General features: G+C 45.5%; 1 protein-coding gene across 1 annotated transcript; it reads left to right on the forward strand.

Annotated features, from left to right (window-relative positions):
• Nucleotides 1-369: 369 nt before the first annotated feature.
• LOC132590760 (uncharacterized) lies at nucleotides 370-23,747 on the forward strand. The gene is made up of 7 exons (XM_060263683.1): nucleotides 370-473; nucleotides 3,841-3,970; nucleotides 4,317-4,507; nucleotides 7,700-7,829; nucleotides 11,668-11,832; nucleotides 20,783-21,013; nucleotides 23,515-23,747. Exons 1-7 carry the CDS (start codon nucleotides 393-395, stop codon nucleotides 23,745-23,747), a joined length of 1,161 nt encoding a protein of 386 aa, XP_060119666.1. The 5' UTR covers nucleotides 370-392.
• The last annotated feature ends 1,803 nt before the right edge of the window (nucleotides 23,748-25,550 follow it).

The following is a 25,550-nucleotide window of genomic DNA, read 5'->3' on the forward strand; positions in this document are numbered from 1 at the left end:
AGCAACATCACCCCAGAGTCGAAAGCGACTGATACTTGCGCAGGGGATTACCTTTACCTTTATAGGGAATATTGTATACTACAGGTTATTGTATACTATAGATTATGACAAAATCGTTGTGATCGTGTGATATTACTTTTTTGGGGTAGTTATTTTTCACGGCTGGATCGCCTGGCCGCCACCTGCAAGTTGGCAACCCTATCACACAACCCTCGCGGTCGGAGCTAGGAAACCTGTTCCCACAGACTTCTGCTTTTCCACGTTGGTCTGGTTGTTGCGGGGGACTACATTTCCCAACAGGCCTTGCGAGCACAATGGCTCTCAACCCTTCCTTTTCCTAGCCTTTAAGGGGGGTGGTTTCTCAGTAAGTGGGAGAAAGAAACGTGGGGAAGATGGAATTCCGGAGCGCTCCTCCGCTTCCTCCTTTCCCCCGGCTGGGGGGAGAATTGGGCTTCTGCAGGTCTGCAGGGAAGGTGAGTTGAGACTTTCCCCAAACAGGGATAAGAATAAGGGAGGGGAGAGGAAATCCGATTGAATGGGACTGAAAGAGGACGGAGAGAGAGGCTTCCCCGGGCAAGATTTGAAAGGGGGGGGGGGGCTTCTTTGAGTGTGTTCCCTACAACCAGCATGACGTTCTTTTAATCTTAACACCTAGATGGCCCTTCGGTTTGCTCCAGCAGGGTTCATTGTCTGCCCTTGCTGTGGCCCCCTTCGTTGGCTGCACTGGAAGCAGGGGCCATTTTGTAAAAAAAAAAAAAAAAAAAAAAAATGTGCCAGAGCTCATTAGCAGAACTTATTTGCATATGCCACACGCCCATCTGACCTCACCGGAAGATGTACTAAATGACATCAGCTCAGCATCTACCTTAAAATGCTTCTTGAATTAGAATTGTCATACTAAAACCTTACTCCCATCATACTTTTAGAATTACTTTCTGCTGTGTGGCCACAGCGGCATGATAAAGATTCCCATCTGTCTACTTGATATGTTTGGGTTATTTTCCCATATTTTTTGTGCGGGGGAAATATTAGAAAGTTTGTCAGATCTTAAGAGTTCAGCAAAATTCTCCCAGGGGGTTTGAACAACGGAGCCCAGAAGCAAGTGGGGGTGGGGCTAAGAAAGAAAGAGCGCAATAAAATCTAGAGTTTCCAGAGCCCCGCTCCTGTGAGCTCCTGCCCAAAATGAGGCCTGATTGGAAGTGCTTTTTTTTGCGTGTTCCACGGGCTAACCACCATTGTGGCATTTGGCTACATTCTGCTCTCATGATGGTATTTTCAATGACTACTGTTGTGCTTTCTCTGGTGTGTGATCCCACCGTGAGCATCACCTTCAAGAAGATCTCTGGATGGGAAATGAGTCTGAAGGCTTCTTTTCTGAAGGAGGGAATCAACTCCACCCTCCCTCCACGCTCAGCTCCTTCCTCCCTCCCCCTTCCTACCAAAGAAACAGTTCTAAAGAGCCAATACAATGAAGAAATTCCAACACTTTAGCACTATAATAAAATGTTTTTATCACATTATTTGTACATTCAAAGGGCTAAATTCCAATGCCCTACATATGTTCCATACTGTACCAAAGCTTGCAGTGAAACTTCGCGCAGCAACAGAAGTGTTTGAACTCTTGTTGACTTTATTTATGACTGGTGCTTCATAATATTAATTCCAGTTAATGTAGTGACGGTCCAGATCTGAGGAAATTTGGAAACGTTGACCAGATATGGGAGCAGCATCACCACCCGTCATTGTCAAATTTTGGGAGAGACTTAAGAACATAAGAGAAGCCATGTTGGATCAGGCCAGTGGTCCATCCAGGCGAACACTCTGTGTCACACAGTGGCCAAAAAACCCCAGGTGCCATCAGGAGGTCCATCAGTGGGGTCAGGACGCTAGAAGCCCTCCCACTATTGTCCCCACCCCCCCAGCACCAAGAATATAGAGCATGACAGCCCCAGACAGAGATACAGCTAATAATTACTGATGGACCTCTGCTCCAGATGTTTATCCAATCCCCTCTTGAAGCCGTCTATGGTGGTAGCCGCCACCACCTCCTGTGGCAGTGAATTCCAAGTGTTAATCACCCTTTGGGCGAAGAAGTACTTCCTTTTATCCGTTCTAACCCAACTGCTCAGCAATTTCATTGAGTGCCCACGAGTCTTATATTGTGAGAAGGGGAGAAAAGTACTTCTTTCTCCACATTCTCTACAGTTTTTGTGGCTTCCACTGCAGCTTTTGGTAGAACTGGAACTTTTTCCATATGGAGCCCTTTGGATGTACAAACTCAACAGATACTCTCTTTGTTGACTGTCATGTTATTGTTCCCTGTAGTGATTATGATGTGAATAGTGACACAGAAGCATTGTACTTTAATGTGATAAAAAACATTTTATTATAGTGTCTCCACCTTCTTGCCTTCTCGAGAGTAAACCATCACGTCCACTGCAGAATACTAGAGGGATCTTCTGTTGTTAATCTGAAAAGGTCTCTGAGGCAGCCCTTTTGGACTGGATGCTTTGTACCCTGCATTTCTCACCTGCCGAACTCTTGAGGATTGCCCAGCCTGGAATGAGCAGGCCTGAAGTTTATAAGTAAAATATAGAAACAGATATATGATTAACTTTATGAGGCCATTTTATTTTTATTGAGCTGCAAAAAAAAACATTAGGAAGGAGAAGAGATTGGATTTATACCCCACCCTTCACTCGAAGTCTCAGAGCGTTTTACAATCTCCTTTTCCTTCTGCTCCCCATCACCAGCATTCTGTGAGGCGGGGGTGGGTGGGGTTGAGAGAGCTCTTTTGAGAACTACTCTTGAGAAAGCCGCTCTTTCAAGAACTGTGACTTACCCAAGGTCACTTGGCAGGTGCATGTGGAGGAATGGGGAATCAAACCCCGTTCTCCAAGATTAGAGTCTGCGCACTTAAGCACTACACCAAACTGGCTCTTAAAGCAGAAACCTTCTGTAGAATCAGGAGGTTAATACATTTGTGGGGTTAAATGTGCGGGATGGTATAGTAGACACTGGCATACAGTTGATGGGCAGACTGAAGCTATTTTTAAATTCTTTGAGCAGCTCAGGCCAGGTAAACCCTTAAGCAAGCTGCAGTCAGTTAGAGTGGAAACCTGGATGTGAAAAAGTGGGTAATCATAGCTGAATTAAGCAAAAGGGGCTGTCTCCAGAAACAGTGAGGTTGTTTTGCAAAGCTCAGGAGACATATGAGCTTTCTAAATAAGAGCAAAATAAATGTATGCTTGACAAATACAGTTATGTTGATATAAAGGAAGCTTCAGCTTTGTAATCTGTAGACATCTGTGTATGTCTAAAAGTTGTTTACTTCAGTCTCTAAAACAGTCTTTGAGCCTGTTCGCAGGAAGGGCAGGATATAAATAGAAATAAATAAATAAAATTTTAAAAGCTGATGTCTTTGTGTTGGGTCAACTCCTGGGGTTTTGCTGCCAGGGTCTCTTTTATTGCAATAAAGTTGTGTCTCTTTCTGGAATCTCAATGGTGGAGTTCATCATTGGGCACTGGCACACCAGGCACTGAGGGCTGATTTGGCTAACACAGGTCAATTGAGGGTGGTTTTCTTTTTTAAAAAATATAATGTATTGGGACTTGATCAAGAGAAACCCAGTTTTGTGGAATTATCTGAACTTGCATTTCTTGGAGATATTCAGTGTATTTGAACTATCAGATCCTCAAAAAATTTAAAGTAATTTTCCTTGTCATGGACTTGATGTATTGCATCCTTTTAATCAGTTGTGTAGGCAGTGGTGTCCTTTCCTTCTTTAAAGCTCAGACACAGGACTCCATGATGAACTGGATCATATTTTCCTCTTTCAGAGATCCCCAGTGTCCCTTGAGGAGGTAGCCGTGTCCTTCACAGAGGAGGAATGGGCTCTGCTGGATCAAAGTCAAAGAAAAGTGTTCTGGGAAGTGATGGAGGAAAATTACGAGACCATGGCCTCTCTGTGTAAGGCTATTTCCCCTTTCATTATGAACAGAGGAGGGAGGGAATGGCATCTTGGACACACTTTCCTTTTTGGTCCCATGGTATAAGGCTTCCCCTCAGTTCCCAGATGTTTTAGGGTAGCAAGTAGAAAGGCTTTGGATAGCTCTTCTGAGGTAAATGTTGTATTGAGCCAGAAGAGAACAGAGGTCACTGAAGCAGGGTGTTTGATCAAAGAAGTAAGAAGATTTGTTATTTATATGCACAGGAGGCTCCCCCTAAAAAGTGACAAATGAGCAAAGAAACCTTCTATTCCCTGTTTCCAAATAGTTAAATTTTTAAAACTTTCTTTTGGGTGTTTCTGCTGCAGGGGACTACATTTCCCAGAAGGACTTGCAAGCATCAGAGAGGTTGACCCTGTGCTTTCTAGGTGTTGAGAGAATTTTTTTACCTCAAAGTGGAGAAGGAACTGTATGGGATATGAAGTTCCACCAAGCCTCTGTTCTATCTTGTTTCCCCTGGCTGGAGGGAGAATTTGGCTTTTGTACATCTGCAGGAAAGGTGAGTTTGGGGTTTCATATTAGCTCCTGGGGAAGAATTGGAGAGGGAGAGAAAATATGTGTGAAGGGAACTGAAGGAGAAAGCATTAGGAGAATGGAGTATTGGTTAGAGTAGGGTGTCAAACATACGGCCCGTGGGCCACATCAGGCCCACAGAGGGCTCCAATCAGGCCCTCCAGCAACTGGCTCTCATCTGCTTTATTTTCACTTGCCTGCTTTTTTCGGTCACCATTTCGTGTTTCTCCCTGGATAAGCCAGAGTAGAAAAGCAGCCTTTCCCTCTCCCCCCTCCCTTTTCCCAAAGGGAGGAGGAGGGAGGAGCAGCCTCAGCCAATGAGGGAGATCAGCTCTATAGCTCTGCTGGTTGATTAAGTTTTCCAGGCTCAATTAATCACCCTTTAGAGCTACTGAGATAAGTCTCTCTTCCTTTTAATGAATGACTGAGGCTCCTCCCCCTCCTGCTGCCCTGGGGAAGGAAAGACAGAAAGAGCCAGAGCTTCCTTTGCCCAGTCCCCACCATCAGGAGAGCTACAAATAGTGCTTTTAAGACTAGCAACATTTTAGTGAAGGTATGAGCTTTTTGCCTTGCTACAGAGAGAGAAAGAGAGACAGTTTTGTTGGGCTTGTAACTGGGTTCCCCTCCTTTTTTCATTGTACTCATGCCTTCCAGTCTTTCTCAGTAGGAAAGCATGTGAACTATTTAGAAGAGAAATATCAGCAGTAGGCTGAGAGTGTGTTCTACCCCAGGTTAACCCAGCAAATTTTCCTTAATTTTTCTTTCACAATTTCCTTTGATTGGGAGTCTTGAATTTAGACTTCCCAGATAGTAGGCTGACACTGACCACTGTACATGGCCGTCTTTCTATTCTTGTAGTTGTTTTGGGGGGGAAGTTGTTGTTTTTTGTTGTTGTAGTCATTTTTCTGAGGAAAATTATAGTTTTGTAAACAAGCACATAGCCCTCAGTCTGTGCCATGGTGCCTTCACATGTTCTTGCCTAGTACGTGAAGCAACGTCTGTACAAAAGCTCACAATGCCCAGCAGCTTCATGTTCCTCTGGGTCTTAGGCTCAAAGCATTGACCATGAGATGTCTGTAATGAATGTCAATGAATCAAAAGTAGGTTTGCAACTTACAGATGTGCATACCTAAACAGCACATATTCAAGACTGATACAGCACAGACATTGTCTGTAGTTTTTGATGCAATAATTCATAGCAAGAGGTGACATTTATCCAAGACTGTAAAACAAAATATTGCAAGCAGGCTAATATTTTAAGCATGTTTAATTTTAAGCAAAAAACCACTTTAATTGTGTGGTTTTTTGCTTAAAATTAAACTTTATAAAGTTTATATGTCCACTACCTGGCATTACATCTTATGATACGCATGGCTTGGCCCGACAAGGTCTCATATATGTCAAATCCAGCCCTCATAACAAATGAGTTCGACACCCCTGGGTTAGAAGCTTCTGGGTGAGTTCTCTGCAGAGGGGGTGGGGGTGGGGTGTTTTCACCCACTTGATTGTGTTTTCTAAAACCATCCTGGACTTCTTTTTATTCTTGCCAGCTAGACAGACCCGTCTCTGATCCAGCATGGTTCATTGTCTGTTCTTACCAGTTCCCATAGTTTGCTGCACTTGTAGTGTTGTTTGTTGTGTTCTCTGTGGGCTAACCCCCAAAGACACATTTGGCCATATTTCGCTCCCAGGATGGAAGTATTTTAAACACCTACTGTCACTTCCTCAACAGCAGGGGTTCTTAACCTGAGGTAGATTTCAGGGGGCCTGTGTACTTGAATGGGAAACAAATTACATCTTTATTTCCTCTGATCTCTACTGACCAGTGTTCCCTCTGAGCAGAGTTAGCATGAGCTAGCTCACAGATTTTTAGCCTCCAGTTCACACATTTTTGTCTTTGCTCAGGAAGGATGACCCACACACTTATTTATGCAGCAGCTCACAACTTTAATGCCAGTAGCTCACAAAGCAGAATATTTGCTCATGGGACTCTGCAGCTTAGAGGGAACATTGCTACTGACAGCATTTCCCTCAATTATGATGATGATGAGATAGGATTTATATCCCGCCCTCCACTCCGAATCTCAGAGCGGCTCACAATCTCCTTTATCTTCCTCCCCCACAACAGCCACCCTGTGAGGTGGGTGGGGCTGAGAGAGCTCTTGCAGCAGCTCCTACGAGAGCTATGGCTGACCCAAGGCCGTTCCAGGAGGTGCAAGTGGAGGAGTGGGGAATCAAACCCGGTTCTCCCAGATAAGAGTCCAGAACAGTTTATTGTGTGTTCTTACTGGCCCCCATAGCTGGCTGCAGTTGCAGTTTTGTTTGTTGCATTCTCCATGGGCTAACTCCCAAAGATACATTTGGCCATAGTTTGCTCCTAGGATGGAAGTCTTTTGTGGACTGTGGAACAAATTACAACTTTATTTTCACTAAGTTCTAGCTGACAGTTAGCATTTCCCTCTGTTATGAATGTAGGCAACAAACCACAGTCATTATTATAGTTCATGTGACTTTGTCACCAATTGAGACCTGATATTTTCTTATACTCAGGTTTTTGCAGATATCTTGAAATAGCATTTACACTCATTTAGAAACAATCTGAGGAGGGGTCCATACACTTCGCCAGATTGCTGAAGAGGTCCATGGCAGAACCTCTTGCTCTGGAGGGTGGCTCCCTGCATTTATCATCCATCAGACACCAAGGACCACATGGCCCAGGGTGAATAGGCTTTGTTAGGTTAAAAATACAAGAAATTTTTTTTAATTAGGCCAGTTCCTGTATACAGAGCTGGATGCAAGCTTTAGAGTCACACTGAACTCCTCTGCGGACAAAAATGTTTAAAGAAAACTTCTCTCAAAGCATAATTTCTGTGTATTTCTGGGGTTTAACTTGCAAGGTAGTACAATATCTGCTAAACTATTTCTGCTACACACACATATTAATTGGTCTCGATCAAGAGAAGCCCTGTTCTTTGCAAGCTTCTGAGATTTTATTCCTTGGAGAGTTTCAATATATTAGACTTGTCAGAGGCTGAAAAAGAAACCCACGCAATTTTCCTTATCAGTTTGACCTGTTGCATTGTTTAATCAGATGACTGGCCAGTGGAATTCTACTTTCTTTCTTGAATCCTTGGGGACAAGAATTATTGATAAACTGCCCCATATTTTCCTCTTTCAGAGATACCCCATGTCCTTTGAGGAGGTAGCCATTTCCTTCACAGCAGAGGAATGGGCTCTCCTGGATGCAGGCCAAAGAAAACTCTACTGGGATGTTACAGAGGAAAATTACGAGAATGTGGCCTCTCTAGGTAAGATTTTTCCCCTTCTTAATGATCATGTAAGAGAAGGAAGAATAGGTGGTGTTTTCCTTTGACACTGTTTGATTTCAGAGCGCTTTCATTTGCTACAAGGAAAGATAGTCACTTCCACACTTGGGGACCTCAAAGTCCCCGAGAAAGAAAGCATAAAGAACTTTCATGCTGTAAAGAGAAACCTGTTGATGTGGAGGGCTTGTGATCGGGAGAGACTGACAATATCCCGTTAGTTTCCTGCTAGGAAATCCCAATGGCTCATCTTTTCTTCTTCAGCCTTTCTTCAGCTCCTCATAGCCCTTTTTTGCCTGCCTGATCACAGACTTGCATTTTATTTGCCACAGCCTATGTTCCCTTTTATTAACCTTCTTCAGATACATTAGAAGCAGGAAAGGAGGAGGCAGGGAGGCAGTGGAGCCCTTGGATGGCCAAAAGGTAAAAGGATTACTGAAGGATAGGGAAATGGCTGAGAAGCTGAATGCATTTTTTGCATCCGTGTTCACTGTGGAAGATGAGAAGTGTTTGCCCACTCCAGAACTGTTGATTTTGGGAGGGGTGTCAAAGAACCTGAGTCAGATTGAGGTGATGAGAGAGGAGGTCCTACAATTTAAAAACTGATAAGTCACCATGCCTGGATGGCATACATCCAAGAGTTCTGAAACAACTCAAAGGTGAACTTGTGGATCTGACAAAAATATGTAATCTTTCATTAAAATCTGCCTCCGTTCCTGAAGACTGGAAGGTAGCTAATGTCTCCCCTATCTTTGAAAAGGGTTCCAGAGGAGATCCAGGAAATTACAGGCTAGTCCGTCTGACTTCAATACCAGGAAAGTTGGTGGAAAGTGTTATTAAAGAGAGAATTAGTAGGCACATTGATGAACAAAAGTTATTGAGGAAGACTCAGCATGGGTTCTGTAAGGGAAGAGTGAGTGTAAATGGTCAGGTTTTGCAGTGGAGTGCGGTAAGCAGAGGGGTACCACAGGGCTCAGTACTGGGTCCGATGCTTTTTAACTTGTTCATTAATGATTTGAAGTTGGGAGTAAGCAGTGAAGTGGCTAAATTTGTGAATGACACCAAATTGTTCAGGACAGTGAGAACCAGAGAGGATTGTGAGGCACTCCAAAGGGATCTGTCGAGTCTGAGCGAGTGGGCATCCACGTGACAAATGAGGTTCAAAGTGGCCAAGTGCAAAGTAATGCACATTGGGGCCAAAAATCCTCACTATAAATACAAGTGGATGGGTGTGAACTGGCGGAGACTGACCAAGTGAGAGAACTTGGGGTCATGGTACATAACTCACTGCAAATGTCGAGACAGTGTGTGACCGCAATTAAAAAGGCCAAGTCTGTTCTGGAAATTATTAGGAAGGGAATTGGAAACAAATCAGCCAGTATTATAATGCCCCTGTATAAGTTGATGGTGTGGCTTCATTTGAGTACTGTGTACAATTCTGGTCACCACCCCTCAAAAAAGATGTTATAGCATTGGAAAAAGTGCAGAAAAGGGCAACTAGAATGATTAAAGGATTGGGACACTTTTTCCTATGAAGAAAGGTTAAAATGCTTAGGGCTCTTTAGCTTGGGGAAATGTCAACTTCGGGGTGACATGATAGAGGTTTACAAGGTTATGCATGGGATGGAGAAGGTAGAGAAAGAAGTCCTTTTCTCCCTTTCTCCCAGTGCAAGAACTCGTGGTCATTCAATGAAACTGCTAAGCTGTCAGGTTAGAACTGATAAAAGGAAGTCCTTCACCCAAACACATGGAATTCAATGCCACAAGAGGTGGTGGCAGCTACAGGCATAGCCACCTTCAAGAGGGGATTGGATAAACATACGGAGCAGGGGTCCATCAATGGTTATTAGCCACAGTATATTGCTAGAACTCTGGGGCAGTGATGCTGTGTATTCTTGTTGCTTGGAGGGGCAACAGTGGGAGGACTTCTAGTGTCCTGGACCCACTGATAGACCTCAAGATGGCATCTTTTTAAAAAAATTATTTTCTGCCATTGTGTGACACAGTGTTGGACTGGATGGGCTTGCTCTAACATGGCTTTTCTTATGAGTTGTGAGGAGTCCCTTATTCCTCCCTGTATCCCCCTCCTGGCACTTTTTGTCCTTATTTGCCAGCCCCAACATGCTCCAGTTGTCACATTTCCTTCTTGAGTACCTTACTAGTTTACCACCAATCATTTAACTGCTTCCCCCCTCTCATGTTCAGCTTTATCAATGGTTTATTTGCTCTCTTCCCAGTAATGGTTCAAAGCTTACAGAACTCCCAACTACTCCATTTTATCCTCCCAACAAGCCTGTGAAGGAGGTTAGCATGCGTTTGGGTGCTTGGCCCAAGTCATCGAGTTTGCTTCCAGAGCAGAGTGGGGACTGGAATCAGGCCTGGCGCTGCGGGTTCTGCCGCTCCAGACAGATTCCCTCTTCCTGCCCCTGGCCTGAGCAAGCAGCCAATCCTGGATGAGTCAGAGTATCATAGAGTTGGAAGGGATCTCCAGGGGTCCTGCCCAGTGCAGGAAATCCATGAAAAGCTCCTCCCCACACTCCCAGTGACCCCTCCTCCATGCCCAGAAGGATTCTGGCCATGCAAGAATCTGGTTAAACAAAGGATTTTAGATGTGGAAAGGCAGCATGATATGAACTGAGTGAAAAGCTATCTAATGAATGAGAGGACCTTGAATAGGATTATACTGATGCCCTACATCAACAATCTAGAGCAGGGGTGTCAAACATGCAGCCCTGGGGATGAATTAGGCCCCTGGAGGGCTCCTATCAGGCCCCCAAGCAACTGGCTGTTATCTGCTTCCTTCTCCCTCTCTCTTGCTTCCTTTTGCATCTCAGCTTGCTTTGCCAAGACTTACTCAATCACACAGGAGCTACAGAGCAAAACCTGTATTTTCTCCATTGGCTAAGGCTCCTCTCTTGGAAAGGAAGTAGAAGAGGCAGAGCTTGCTTTGCTCTCTCAATCACACAGCAGAGCTACTGACCCAAGCCTCTCTTCCTTCTATTGGCAGAGGCTTCTCTCCCTCCTGGCTTCCTTTTCCCAGTTCCCTGGATCTCATGAGAGAAATACAAAGGAAGCACCTTTAAGACCAACGAGTGCTAATGTTTTAAGCATGTTTAAAGGGTTTTTTAAAATGCATTTGTGTCTTTTATAAAGCTTATATCTCTGCTACCAGAGTGGTAAAGCTGCAGTACTGCATTCCTAAGCTCTGCTCATGACCTGAGTTCAATCCCGGCTGGGTTCAAGGAAGCTGGGTTCAAGTAGCCGGCTCGAGGTTGACTCTGCCTTCCATCCTTCCAAGGCTGGTAAAATGAGTACCCAGTTTGCTGGGGGGAGAGTGTAGATGACTGGGGAAGGCAATGGCAAACCACCCTGTTAAAAGTCTGCCATGAAAGCAGTGTCACCCCAGAGTTGGAAATGACTGGTGCTTGCACAGGTGCTAATGTTTTAAGCATGTTTTATTTTAAATTTATTTCTCCCTTCTCTGGATTTAAGTGTTTCCATGTTTTCTTCCTTACATATTGTTTTTAAAAAATCAGTAAAATTCAAGATTTTTAACAAGCGTTTCTTTTTAAATTCCATTTTATGTGTTCCCTAAATCAACAGCAGTTAACATATTAAGCTTAATGCAATCTGAAGAGCAAGTGTCAGCAAAACAAGGAAGAAATCCCCTCCCTTTAGTCACTGTTTTTCTTTTTCCAGGACATCCTGATGTGTGGTTAATATTGCTGAAGTTTTTTCTGGAGCCCAGGGTTTCATTATAAAAAGTACTACTCATTGCTCGGTTTGCTAACTGGCATTTCTACTTTTTCATTCTCTGTTGCAGTTGGAGCTGTGAGGGAAATGGTGAGTGAGGAGTCAGAAAGGAGACTTGTGGGAAAAGACAACCGTCTCCAGGGGGAAGCAGAGTCCGTGGATCAAGTGATATCAACAGGACAGTTCAGAAGGAAATGGGAAGCAAAAGAGAAGCAAAGGAAGGAATTGGTTGCTTGTCAGGGCAGAGATAAACCTGAGCTCTCAGCCCAAGATGAACCAGAGAGGAGAAGGGGAAGGCCTATTAGTGTCATAAGTCAGAAAAAGTTTGGCAGCAAATCTGGTGTTAAAACATTTGAGAATGTTACAAATGGCTGGAAAAAGTATAAATGCTTGGAATGTGGGAAGAGCTTTCATTGGAGTAGTGCACTAACTACTCATCAAAAGGTTCATACAGGCAAAAAGCTATATAGATGCTTGGAGTGTGGAAAGTGCTTCTCTCAGAGGGGAAACCTAAGTGCACATCAAAAAAGTCACACAGGAGACAAGCCACATAAATGCTTGGAGTGTGGAAAGTGCTTCTTTTACAAAACCAGCCTAAAGAAACATCAGAAGATCCATAGAGAGGTAAAACTGTATAAATGTTTGGAGTGTGGAAAGTGCTTCTCTCGGAATAAATACCTAACTAGCCATCAAAAGGTTCACACAGGGGAGAAGCCATATAAATGCTTGGAGTGTGGAAAGTGCTTCTCTCGGAATGAATACCTAACTAGCCATCAAAAGGTTCACACAGGGGAGAAGCCATATAAATGCTTGGAGTGTGGAAAGTGCTTCTCTCGGAATTGGAGCCTAACTGTGCACCAAAAGAATCATACAGGGGAGAAGCCATATAAATGCTTGGATTGTGGGAAGTGCTTCTCTATAATTGGCAGCCTAAATAAACATCAAAAGAGTCACACAGGGGAGAAGCCATATAAATGCTTAGAGTGTGGAAAATGCTTTTCTGAGAATGGACGCCTAACTGAACATCAAAAGAGTCATACAAGGGGAAAGCCACATAAATGCTTGGAGTGTGGAAAATGCTTCTCTTGGAGAGGAAGCCTAACAGAACATCAAAAGATTCACACAGGGGAGAAGCCATATAAATGCTTGGAGTGTGGAAAGTGTTTCTGTTACAAAACCAGTCTAAAGGAACATCAGAAGAGTCATACCGAGGTAAAATTGTATAAATGCTTACAGTGTGGAAACTCCTTCCGCTACAGTGCAAACCTAACTGCGCATCAAAAGATACACACAGGAGCGAAGCCACATAAATGCTTGGAGTGTGGAAAGTGTTTCTCTGCAAGTAACCACCTAAGTACGCATCAAAAGGTTCATACAGGAGAGAAGCCATATAAATGCTTGGAGTGTGGAAAGTGCTTTTCTATTAAAGATACCCTAATTGCACATCAAAAGATTCACACAGGAGAGAAGCCATATAAATGTTTGGAGTGCGGAAAATGTTTCTCTTGGAGTGGAAGCCTAAGTTCACATCAAAAGAGGCATACAGGAGAGAAGCCACATAAATGTTTGGAGTGTGGAAAGTGCTTCTCTGGGAGTGGTCACTTGAGGAGACATCAAAAGGTTCACACAGGGGAGAAGCCATATAAATGCTTGGAGTGTGGAAAGTGCTTTTTTGAGAAGCGCCGCCTAACTGAACATCAACAGGTTCACACAGGAGAGAAGCCATATAAATGCTTGGAGTGTGGAAGATGCTTCTATCGCAGTAGCAGCCTAACTGCGCATCGGAAGATTCATACAAGCGATAAGCTGTATAAATGCTTGGAGTGTGGCAAGTGCTTCTCTTTGAAGTGCAGTCTAAAGTCACATCAAAAGATTCACACAGGGGAGAAGCCATACAAATGCTTGGTGTGTGGAAAGTGCTTCTCTTGGAGTAGTGCTCTAACTAGACATCAGAAAGTTCACACAGGGTAGAAACCAAGGCTTTTTTTATATAGCAGGAACTCCTGTGCATGTTAGGCCACACACCCCTGATGCAGCCAATCCTCCAATAGCTTATAGGGCTCTTAGTATGGGACCTACTGTAAGCTCTCGGAGGATTGGCTGCATCAGGGGTGTGTGGCCTAACATGCACAGGAGTTCCTGCTACAAAAAAAGCCCTGGTAAAGCTATTTACATACTTGGAATTTGGGAGTTTCTTCTCTGTGAACAAGAGCCTAAATAAACATCAAATTATTCATACAGCCCCACCCCTGGTGACTGAAGGTGGGACCATAATTAATCTGTTCCTTTCAGCCTCTCTGCATCACGGACAGGAAACTGCCAGATGGGGCTAATTTATAGCCTGAGCTCTCTTCTTTCTGGTAAGGAGAGCTCCAGCGACTGTGTGTGGAACATCCCAGCTTCTGGTGTACTTTTCTGCATACTATTATGCAGGGGTGGAATTCTAGCAGGAGCTCCTTTACATATTAGGCCACACCCCCTGATGTAGCCAATCCTCCAAGGCTGTTTTTGGTAAGCTCTTGGAGGATTGGCTGCATCAGGGATGTGTGGCCTAATATGCAAAGGAGCTCCTGCTAGAATTCCACCCCTGCCATTATGCATTGTAGTTCAGGAAAAATAGTTCAGTATTAACAAAATTAGAAAGATATAGAAAGAAATGTATATATAACTTACGTTTCTGATCCCTTCTCTATCTAGCCAGCACTGCTTAGGAGCTCTGTTTAACATCAATTGCTCCAGGGAATTAGCTGAAGCTAAGGACAAAGAGAAATGTGGAGCCACATCCCTGATCCCTGGAGATAAGCAGAGCAGAGCCAAATTGAAAGTGTATCCCTTGGTGAGCTGCCTGAAGAAGGATTCTCTGAAAGTGGACAGAAGCAGCAGTCCAGTTGCAGCCACGCCAATTTGGGAACTACAATCACACCTGCATTGGTGAATTAGACTTTAGGAAGTCCTACAAACGAAGAAAAACATTGTAAATTGTAAAATGGACTGTGAAATAATTTCAAATTAATGTGGAAATATTGCACAGAGGAAATTGGAATGTGATGTTATAAAGACTAACACCTGCACATGCACATTCCTTGGGGACTTTAATTAGGAATGAGTCTTCTCTTAAATGTGAAAGTGGATAAAGACTTCTGTGCATTTTCAATAATTGGAAATATTATCAACGTCTATCAGGAGTTTATAGGCGTTGTATAGGAAATATTGTATACTACAGGTTGTTACAAAAATTGTTGTGATTGTAGTTATTTTTCACGGCTGGATCTCCTGGTCGCCACCTGGAAGTTGGCAACACTATCAGCGATCACACACACACAGCCACTGCAGAGCGAGGAAACCTCTTTCCCCACACTTCTGCCCTTCCACGTTAGTCTGCTTGTTGCTGGGGTCTACATTTCCCAACAGCCGTTGCGAGCATGAGAGAGGTCTGTTGGTATAAAGTCCACAGTGCAAAGCATGTTTAGAGCTGGAGCATCTATTCTGACAGCTCTTGACAGGTCAGGCTGACACAACCTTGGCAGAAAGCAGGTTGGAGCTGGATTTGTGCCGGGAAAGCACCTGCTGTGAGTCAGCACATTTCATGGACTGATGTAATTGGCTGACCAAATGTATATATGCAGAACAGTGCCAGACAAACTCTCTCTCTTACTTCAATGAGTTACTGGCGAAGCACTTTGATCCTCAGAGCTGTATATTTGCTTCACTGCACCACCTCTGTTAATGCCCTTGTATATAGTTGTATAATACACTATTTGACAAAAGGTGCTGGTGTGTGGCTCATATTTTACTTGCGTCGACCTGGTGGTTTTTCCCTGTTTCCTGCACTCTGCACATGCTCTACTGACAAGGTCAACCCTGCCTTTCCCAAGCGTTGAAGGGGGTGGGTGGTTTTTCAGTAAGCTAGAGAAAGAAATTTTGGGGAGATGGGATCTCGGAGCGCCTCTCTCCTTCCTCCTTTCTCCCGGCTGGGGGGAGAATGGGACTCTTGCACATCTGCAGGAAAGGTGAGGATTTCTCAAAACAGGACTTCGACAAGAATAAGGGAGCGGAGAGAAAATATGATTGAATGGGGCTGCAAGAGGAAGAGACCAAAGCAACAGGAGAGAGGCTTTCCAGTGCAAGATTTCAAAGGGGGGGCTTCTTTGAGTGTGTTCCATGCAACCAGTCTGAAGTTATTTTAATCTTAACACTAAACACTTAGATGAACGCTCGGTTTGCTCCAGCAGGGTTCATCGTCTGCTCTTGTGGCCCCCTTAGTTGGCTGCACTGGAAGCAGGGGTCATTTTGTTAAAAAAAAAATGCCAGAGCTCATTAGCAGAACTCATTTGCATATGCCACACACCCCTCTTGCATCACCGGAAGGTGTACTAAATGACATCAGCTCAGCATCTGCCTGAAAATGCTTCGTGAATTATAACTGTCAGAAGAAAACCTTAACTCCCACCCTGCTTTCTAAATGACTTTCTCTAGGTGGCCACAGTGGCATGTGGCAGATTTCCATCCGTCTGCTTGATAGGTTTTGGTTATTTTCCCATTTTTTTGTGGGGGAGAATATTAGAAAGTTTGTCAAATCTTAGAGTTCAGCAAAATTCTCCCAGGGGGCTTAAACAATGGAGTCCAGAAGCAAGTATTTTTTGGGGGGGGGGGGCGGAGCTAAGAAAGAAAGCAATAAAATCTAGAGCTTCCAGAGCTCCACTCTATAAGCTCCTGCCCCAAATGAGGCCTGACTGGAAGTGATATTTTTTGCATGCCCCGTGGGCTAACCACCATTGTGGCGTTCTGCTCTCATAATGGTATTTTCAACTAATATTGTTGCTTTCTCTGGTATATGACCCCACAGTGTGCATCATCCTCAAGAACATGGGTGTCAGACATGAAGCCCGGGGGCCAAATCAGGCCCCTGAGCAACTGGCTGTCATCTGCTTCCTTCTCCCGCTCTCTTGCTTCCTTCTGCATCACAGCTTGCTTTGCCAGGCTTGCTCAATTGCATAGAAGAATTGCAGATTTATACCCCGTCCTTCTCTCTGAATCAGAGACTCAGAGCAGCTTACAATCTCCTATATCTTCTCCCCCCACAACAGACATCCTGTGAGGTGGGTGGGGCTGAGAGGGCTCTCACAGCAGCTGCCAGAGCTATAGCTAACCCAAGGCCATCCCAGCAGGTGCAAGTAGAGGAGTGGGGAATCAAACCCAGTTCTCCCAGATAAGAGTCCACGCTCTTAACCATTTCACCAAACTGGCTCTCAGAGCAAACTGGCTACAGAGCAAAAGCTCTATTTTCTCCATTGGCTGAGGAGGAAGGAGAGGAGGCAGAGCTTGCTTGGCCAGGCTCTCTCAATCACACAGCAGAGCTACTGAGCCAAGGCTCTCTTCCTTCTATTGACTGAGGCTCCCCCTCCTGGTCCCATAGGGATGGAAGGAAAGAGATAGAGCTTCCTTTGCTCAGTTGCCTGGATCCCATAGGAGAAATACAAAGAAAGCACCTTTAAGACCAACAAGTGCTAATGTTTTAAGCATTTAAGGTTTTTTTGTTTTTGTAAAAAACCTCTTTAGTTGTGTTTGTCTGTGTCCTTTATAAGTTCGACACCCCTGCTCAAGAAGATATCTGAACAGGAAATGAGTCTGAAGGTTTCTTTTCTGAAGGAGGAAATCAGCCCACCCTCCCTCTCTGCACTGCCTCCTTCTTCCTACCAAAGAATTCCACAATTGTAAAGAGCCAATAAGATGAAGAAATCCCAACTATAATAAAACATTTTATCACATTTGTACATCCAAAGGGCTAAATTCCAATGAAGTTCTACATTGTTTCAAAACTTGCATCAAAGCCTCTCCCAGCAACAGAAGTTAAGAGTGTAAACTGATACAAAGTTAGGATCAAATGGCAAGATAAATAAATTGGTCTGGATAGCATTTGTGTGGGAAACCAATAAAAGGTAATAACAGTTGCCTGTTAATTGCTCTTGCTACAAGTATAGGTAATTTCCTAGTGATGTTCTTCTCCACCTAATTTAATTTTTAACATGTAACATATATAATAAAAATCATTCTATATATTATAAACATCATTCTTGTTTGCCATTAGAAAAAATAATAAAGTATAGTGAAAATGGGTTGAGTATATGTAATAAGATAAACAGCCAATATTCCTTGTTTGAGTGTGTTAATACAAAAAAATATTATTCTAAGTTTCAATAAGTTCATTAATCATCCAACACCAATCTTATGTAACCTTCCTCCCTTCCACCCGTGTTTAATATTTCCCCTCTTATTTGGTGAGCACCTTTATTTACCACTTCTTCTTTTTTTTTCAAAGAGTTCAAAAACATTCAGATTTAACCAGTATTTATTAGACTCTGCCAGTCAGCAAAGTTACTTCATTGAGGTACCCGCTCTTCAGTATCTTCAAAACTCTATACTCTATTTCTTTTGCTTTCCCAAGGTTCCTAGTCTTTGGTCTTTAGTCTTTAGCTTTTAATCTACCGTCTCTCGCCGTCTGCCGTCTGCCGTCTCTCTTCCACCACCAAAAGGCAGGCGCAAGGAACCACTCTTCGGTGAGGGAACAGCCACGGCGCAAATGCCACTAAGAACTATTTCCTCACCCTTGCCAAATTTAAATCCACCGTTCTGTCGCTTACTCTTCTTTCTCTTCTTCTTGAACTCTCAGTTCTTTCACCTTTCCACGTTTTCGTCCAGTCTTATTCTGCTCGACCTGTTCCTTAATACACCGCCATTGTCCCTCCTCCTCTTTCTTCTCGCTCTTCCTGCTGTGAAGCCGCCATTACACCTCCTCACTCCTCGCTCTGCTCAGGTCCCATCTCCTTCATATAGGACTTCAATAGTTCATTAGCTTAACTTCTTCCTCTTCTCCAACTAAACAAGCACTATCTTCTTGTCAAACTTGTCCGTCTGTTATATTCTATTATATTCTCACATGTCTCTTCCAAGCCTAAACATTCATGCACAAATCGCGTTGGCACCAACCAGCCCGGCAAACTCTGTACTACGACCCCAAAATACTACCAGTTATGTCCGCTCCAATTCGATTTCAAAATTAGTTTTAGAGTATATTTGGGCTGTTAGCCCTCTTTCTTGTTCTAAGCAAACAGGCGGACAAAGAATAATCTCCTAGTCGAAAGTCACAAGCGCCCGCTTACCAGTAGTTCGAGAATCCGCTCGGGTCTGTGTTAAAGTCAGTTCTCTCAATGGCCGGCGGCGCGTCTCGCGTCTCCCGTTTCTTCACCTCAAGTCGCAAGATATCTCCTGCTCTTTAACGCTTGCTTTTTGGAAATCCTTTAATAGTTCTGTTGGAACCAAGTCAATTGTCTGTTCTATGCTGGGTAGCAGTCCAGAATTGCGCTCGCCTCACCCGCTCCTAGTCCGGTGGCCCAGTTAGCACCGAGGTGTTGGAGGAGATCGGTCAAAGGGATGAATGAGGCTGAAAGAGGAACCTCCGCTCCTCTGCCAGCACTCAAAAGCTCCCCGAACGACGGGGGTATCCCCTGATACCCCTTAGGAGATGTTCCCACTAGGGAAACCCTCCCGCAAATCCTCCAAATCAGAGCTTTCTCCCGGAGCACGGAAGAATCGCTCTGTGTCACCGCGCCATTGCACCGGAAGAAAAAATAATAAAGTATAGTGAAAATGGGTTGAGTATATGTAATAAGATAAACAGCCAATATTCCTTGTTTGAGTGTGTTAATACAAAAAAATATTATTCTGATACACTATTCTAAAAAGAGAAATTGGAATACTGTAGATATATACAGTACAGTAAAAAAATTATTGCATAAAACCACTGGCTATTGCAATTTCAGTTAAAGCAACATACAGGTTAAAAGCAGTCAAGAACTCTTAAGATTAATACATTGAATTATTAAAAATCTTATTTACATACAGCAACCCCCTGTTCCATAGTCAGGCTCTAATAGTCCAGTTAACATCATTTTTTTTATTTAATATTTTTTATTAATTAATAAAAACACAATTTTACAAACAACAACTATAACAAGAACAAGAACCATATTCATAACACAAGAAGAAGAAGATATTGGATTTATATCCCGTCCTCCACTCTGAATCTCAGAGTCTCAGAGCGGCTCACAATCTCCTTTACCTTCCTCCCCCACAACAGACGCCCTGTGAGGTGGGTGGGGCTGAGAGGGCTCTCACAGCAGCTGCCCTTTCAAGGACAACCTCTGCCAGAGCTATGGCTGACCCAAGGCCATTCCAGCAGGTGCAAGTGGAGGAGTGGGGAATCAAACCCGGTTCTCCCAGATAAGAGTCCGCACACTTAACCACTACACCACTTAACCACTACACCAAACTGGCTCTCCATCCTGCTTTGAGTACAATGTGCAAATTAAATATCTAATAGAAAGCAAAATTTAAATATTTTTCCAGTAATTTAAAATTTAAATATTTTTCCGGTAATAATGCATTTTGATCACATTGTATAAATACAAAAAAAGGAAACCATTTTCCTACAAACATATTTTTCTCATTTCCTATCAGATGTTTCTGAATTTTGTATGGTGCCAGCTAACTTATCCATAACTATTATGTCCCAAATTTTTAGAAGCCATTGTCGTTTAGATGGTAAAACTGTTGCTTTCCTCTGATGAGCTATTAATATTTTCGCGGCTAAAATAAGCGTAGATGTTAATTCTTTCTTATGTTTTGGTACTTCCTCATTATTCCAGATATTAAGTAAAATAGATTCAGGGGGAAAAGGCACCTTGTGATCTATAATACGTTCAATCGTAGGGTGGCCATAATATCTGCAGGCCAGCCAGGGACACCTTGAGGGGGGAATGAATGTGTGTGTGCGCGCGAAGCGCGCACCGCCGGAAACAGGAAGTGACGTCACTTCCGGTGACGGCGTGCCACCGCCGGAAACAGGAAGTGACATCACTTCCTGTGACATCATTTCCCCCGCGCCGCCTGCCGGAAGCAGGAAGTGACATCACTTCCTGTGACATCATTTCCCCCAAATGCCACTGCCAGAAACAGTGGCATTTGGGGGCTCCTTCCTGAGCCAAGACAAAAATGTGTGAGCTGGAGGCTAAAACCCTGTGAGCTAGCTCACACTAACTCAGCTTGGAGGGAACACTGGTCCCCATCACCTTCAGGGAAGCTGCCTAGAACAGACACCTCTATGAATCTGTCTAATCTGTTTAAAGCCGTCGATGCCAGCGGGCATCCCTATCTCCCAGCCGCCCAGACGGTGCCACAATTTGCCATGAGGGCTGGGCCGGGAAGACTCTTCTCCCTTCGCCCCTCAGGCACGGGGAGCGCGGGAAAGCCGGCGGCGCCACTGACTGACCTGAAGCAGGTGGTGAGCTCCCCACTGGGCTTCAGACACGGGTACTTGGTGGTGGCGACTTTGCTCTCCGAACAAACTTCCCTGCGAAGTGAGAGGGGGGAAAAAGAGCGGGTGTCTGTCTGGCAAAGTCCTCCTCCGTCACAACAGCTATAAAACAGTTATATTTATTTAAATTTATATCCCACTTTTTTCTTTATAGATGGCAGTGTTGTTCGCCCACTTGAGGACCCCATCAGCCTGTATGGTGGGATATAAACTTCAAAATAAATATCAAACCCTTGCATATTTATTGCCAAGCCATCTGTGCAAATGGCCTCTCATTGATTTGAAACCCCTGTTCCAAATCAATGCATGCTTACAGAAGTAATTGCCACTGAATTCAAGAGAGCTTTCTTCCAAGCAAGCATGTATTTGCAGCCTTCACCTATCAAAGCTTCTCGTTCAAAGGCATATGGAAGAGAGAGATTCAAATCACTTTTGCAAACATAAGTTTGTACATAACTGTTGGAAGAAAAGTCCATTTATAGTTTTTAAAGAACTCTGTTATGCAGGGTGTATGCCAAAGCATAACTAATGCACCCTTAAGTGATCCTTGACTGGTGAGAGACATATGGAGGAGTGATTGCCTTTGAGATTACCATCCAATATACCAGGGGTAGCCAAACTACAGCTCTGGAGCCACATATGGCTCTTTCACACATATTTTGTGGCTCTTGAAACCTCCACCGGCTTGGAGAATGCATTTAAAGTTGCTTTCTTTCCACCTCTCTTTTCCTCCTCCCTCTCCCCATATGTTTGCCTGCTTGCCAGCCTTCCTGTCTTGCAGCTCTCAAACATTTGACATTCATGTCTTGCGGCTCTCAAGGATCTGCCGTTTATTATATAGGGTTCTTATATTAAGCAAGTTTGGTCACCTCTGCAATTTACACTTCCTTGGGAGTGAGTCTGAATGAATTCATTCCTGCCTTTGTTACAGCAAAAAAGCCCAAACAAAAGACACACACACACACATATTGTCTCTCTCTCTCTCTCTCTGTATATATATACAGAGAGAGAGAGAATAGAGTGGCACCACAAATGACCAGCAGAGTTACTGTAGTATGAACCTTTGAGTAAAGTTCACTTCAACAGATGCTTTAAGTAATTCCAGAAGAGTAGCTGTGTTAATCTACTGCAGCAAAAATTAACAGGAGCTTTATGACAACCTAAACACTGACAAACATTTATTCCCACATAAAGCTTTATGGATTACAGTCCATTCTTTACATGAACACAATGCCTCTACAATGCTTGAAGTGTTAGCCTCCTCATGAGGAAGACTTTTCATGCAGAAGATATTAAATATAAACAGCAGGATCTGGGTACCAGGAAGTATGGGTTGAAATGTAGTAATTTCAGGGGTGTAGTTTTGTTGCAGCAATAACAAACAGGAGTCTTTTGTAAATGTAAACACTGACAAAATCTTATTCCTGAATCCACTTCTATAAAATAGAGTACTCTCCTTCAGACAGGCAGAACTTTAATTTGGGCATTGGAAAAATAAGGAGCCATAAACAAACGAAGCACTGAGTGAAATGAAGTCATGTGTCATTCAAATCTAACCAAGAAAATACAGAGACCACTAAGGCAGTTAACACCTGTAATAGGTGGGGAGCAGTGTTCCCTGAAAGCTGAGTTAGCATGAGCTAGCTCACAGATTTTTAGCCTCCAGCTCACACATTTTTGTCTTAGCTCAGGAAGGATGACCCCAGAACACACTACTTTATGCAGTAGCTCACAAAATAGAATTTTTGCTCACAAGATTCTGCCGCTTAGAGGAAATACTGGTGTGGGGGGGGGGGTGCGGGCAGGTTTTGCTAACACCTATAGTAAGCAAAATAATACAATAGTCCTCCTGACCGACCGAATCCTCAACTGCTTGAAATATTAGCCTCAAATGCATGGGAGATGGGGGAAGAACCTGAAAACTAAAAAACTCTTACTCCTGAGTCAGCAACGAGCCAACGACTATAAGAGTGCCGCGGCTTGCATGAGGATCAAATATTTATTTTAAGGTGGGAAAGGGCACTGGGAAAGAAAGGGACGGAAGGGGAGGAGACTCCACGCCTGGCTTCCTAACATTTGCAAAACCAGATGAAGAAGGGAAAGGAAGAGCTCTCTCTTCCCATCATTTCAGCACTTCCAGCCTCTTCCTCACAGCACTGTCCCTCCCTCAAGCTCCCTGTGTGAGTCTGTAAATGGGGAGCAGAAAGAAAACTGCGGGGGGGGGGCTCGGTACTTACACAGCCCACTGGAGCCGGTGCTGGTGAACATGTTCCCACAGCGGGAAGCGAGGAGGACCAGGGGAGAGGCTGCAGGCCGCACCTCAGCAGCGACCTCCTTCACTCCCCCCAGTCGGGGGGAGGCGGAGCCGTGGCTACTCCGATGAGTCCTCTTGAAGAGGGAGGCCCCGGCAGCGGCCTAGCCCAGGAGCAGAGCGTTAAGGTGGCCTAGATGGGTCAGAGCCGACCGGGACCGGCAAGGGCCGGGAGGCCCCACATAGTGCCCTCTGCTGGAATCGCCGCCTCTTCCTTGTCCTCCTCCCTGCAGGAACGGCTTGGGACACCGGACGCTGCAATAGTGATCCTCAGGGGCGGGCTGTTCTTTCGGACACACAGGCCCGCATCCGCTTTGTGGAGTTTGCATTCCGACGTAGGAGGCTGCGAGTCGGAGGAAGCGAGTTTAGGGGAACTTACTTAACGCTAAGCGACTACGGGTTGGAGGGATTGCAGCCTCCGTGTAAGGCACGGGTCTTCAGAACCTCCGCTACGAGACTCTTCTGATTAATTTGGTGTATACGTGCGGCATGCATCCGCACGTGACGAAAAATTTACTGTCACGCACTGGGGGCTGACCTTGACAGGAAAGGCAGGGCCAGGTGGGCTCTTGCAACGGAGCTGGGTGGGGGCCGCCCTTCCCTCCGCCCTCCCCACCCACCCACCTGTCGCTCTCCTCAGGCTCCTCGCGGTAGGTCCACGTGTGGCCCAGCGCCGCCGCCAGGAGTAGGGGCAGCAGAAGCCAGAGGTGCAATGTCCGCGCTGGCGAGTGCGAGCAGCAGCACAAGCCGCCTGGCACCTCCTCCGCCTCCGCCTTCCCCGCCGCCGGCCCGCAGCACCATCATGTGGCCCTGGGGCTCTCGCGCGCGGCTGGTCTCCGGCTTGGGGGTTGGAGGGGACGGCGAGAAAGAGAGAAGCTGCCCCCCGCCGAGGCCGGTGGGAGTCGCTTCGTTGGGTACGCAAGCGCAATCGCGTCTTTCCCCTTTCCTCCTCGGTAGCCTCCGGGCCTCTCTTTCCCCTCCCTTCTCTCAGCCGGCGGAAGCGCGGCCCAATCTGAGAGGAGGAAGAAGCAGGAAAGGGGAGGGGTCGCTGGTGGCGCCTGTTCCGGTCACGAGGGAGGGGGTTTCCTGGTCGCAGGCGGCAGCGCTAGTGAGTAAAGCGTGTGAGCGCGCGCGCGAGCAGGGTCGTCTCCCCCTCCCCCACGTTCCCCCAGGCCAGCCGTTGGAACCGACGGCCGTGTTCCCTCAGTCTCTCCCGGTCACACGTTGCCCCTCTCTGTGAACCCGCCTCCGTCATTGGTGTTATGCAACGCCAGGTCCATCAATAATAAGACCTCAACTCTCCGAGAGTTCATGCTTGAGCAGAATATGGACCTGGCTTGCGTGACCGAGACCTGGATCCGGGAGGGTGATACAGTGGCCCTCTCGCAAACAGCTCCCCCAGGTTACTCGGTCTTCCACCAATCGCGGACGAGCGGGCGGGGGGGAGGAGTGGCATTATTTGCACGGGAGGCTTACTCCTTTAGGGCGCTCCCGGCCCCAAAGATTGAGGGCATTGAATGTGCCGGGCTGGCGTGGGGGGATGAAGAGGGGTTGGCGATTTGGCTGGTGTACCGTACGCCTAACGCACCGGCCAACGCCTTACCGTCCCTGCTTGAGGCGGCGACAGGCTGGGCGCTGGAGCACCCAAGGCTGATAATCCTGGGTGACTTCAACGTCCATGCCGATGACCCGTCCTCCAGTCAGGCGACGGACCTAGTGTCTTCCATGGCGACACTGGGACTCTCTCAATTCGTTGTGACCCCCACCCACCAGGCCGGGCACATGTTAGACCTGATCTTTGCGGCCGGGATTGTAGTGAGCGATATAACCACAGAGGTTGTGCCATGGTCGGATCACTTCGCCCTCAAGGCCCGTGTGAATATGCCCCCCCGAACCTGTTTAGGCGAGGAGCCGATTATGGCTCGCCCGCGGAGTCAAATGGACCCGGAACGGTTCCAGATGGCTCTGCGGGACTCCTGGCCCTCTGGCGGCTCCCTTGATGGCCTGATTGAGACCTGGAATAGCCGGCTCTCTAGGGCCATCGAGGAGATCGCACCTCGGCGCCCTCTGCGACCTCGGATTAAGCTGGCTCCGTGGTATACCCCGGAATTACGCCAGCTGAAACAAGGCCTTAGACGGCTAGAGAGGCAATGGCGACGCACTCGTGACGAGGCGACTAGAACATCTTATAGGAAGTTTATGAAGTCCTATGAGATGGCAATCAAGGCCGCAAAGAAAACATACTTTGCGGCTAGGATTGCATCCGCAA

The sequence above is a fragment of the Heteronotia binoei genome, unplaced genomic scaffold (assembly GCF_032191835.1).
Source record: "Heteronotia binoei isolate CCM8104 ecotype False Entrance Well unplaced genomic scaffold, APGP_CSIRO_Hbin_v1 ptg000668l, whole genome shotgun sequence".
Classification (NCBI taxonomy): domain Eukaryota; kingdom Metazoa; phylum Chordata; class Lepidosauria; order Squamata; family Gekkonidae; genus Heteronotia; species Heteronotia binoei.

Coding starts and splice junctions, on each gene's coding strand:
- LOC132590760 (XM_060263683.1), top strand. CDS start 393: ATGGAATTCCGGAGCGCTCCTCCGCTTCCTCCTTTCCCCCGGCTGGGG. Junction 474..3,840: donor TCTGCAGGTCTGCAGGGAAG/GTGAGTTGAGAC, acceptor TTCCTCTTTCAG/AGATCCCCAGTGTCCCTTGA. Junction 21,014..23,514: donor CGAACAAACTTCCCTGCGAA/GTGAGAGGGGGG, acceptor TCCTCCCTGCAG/GAACGGCTTGGGACACCGGA.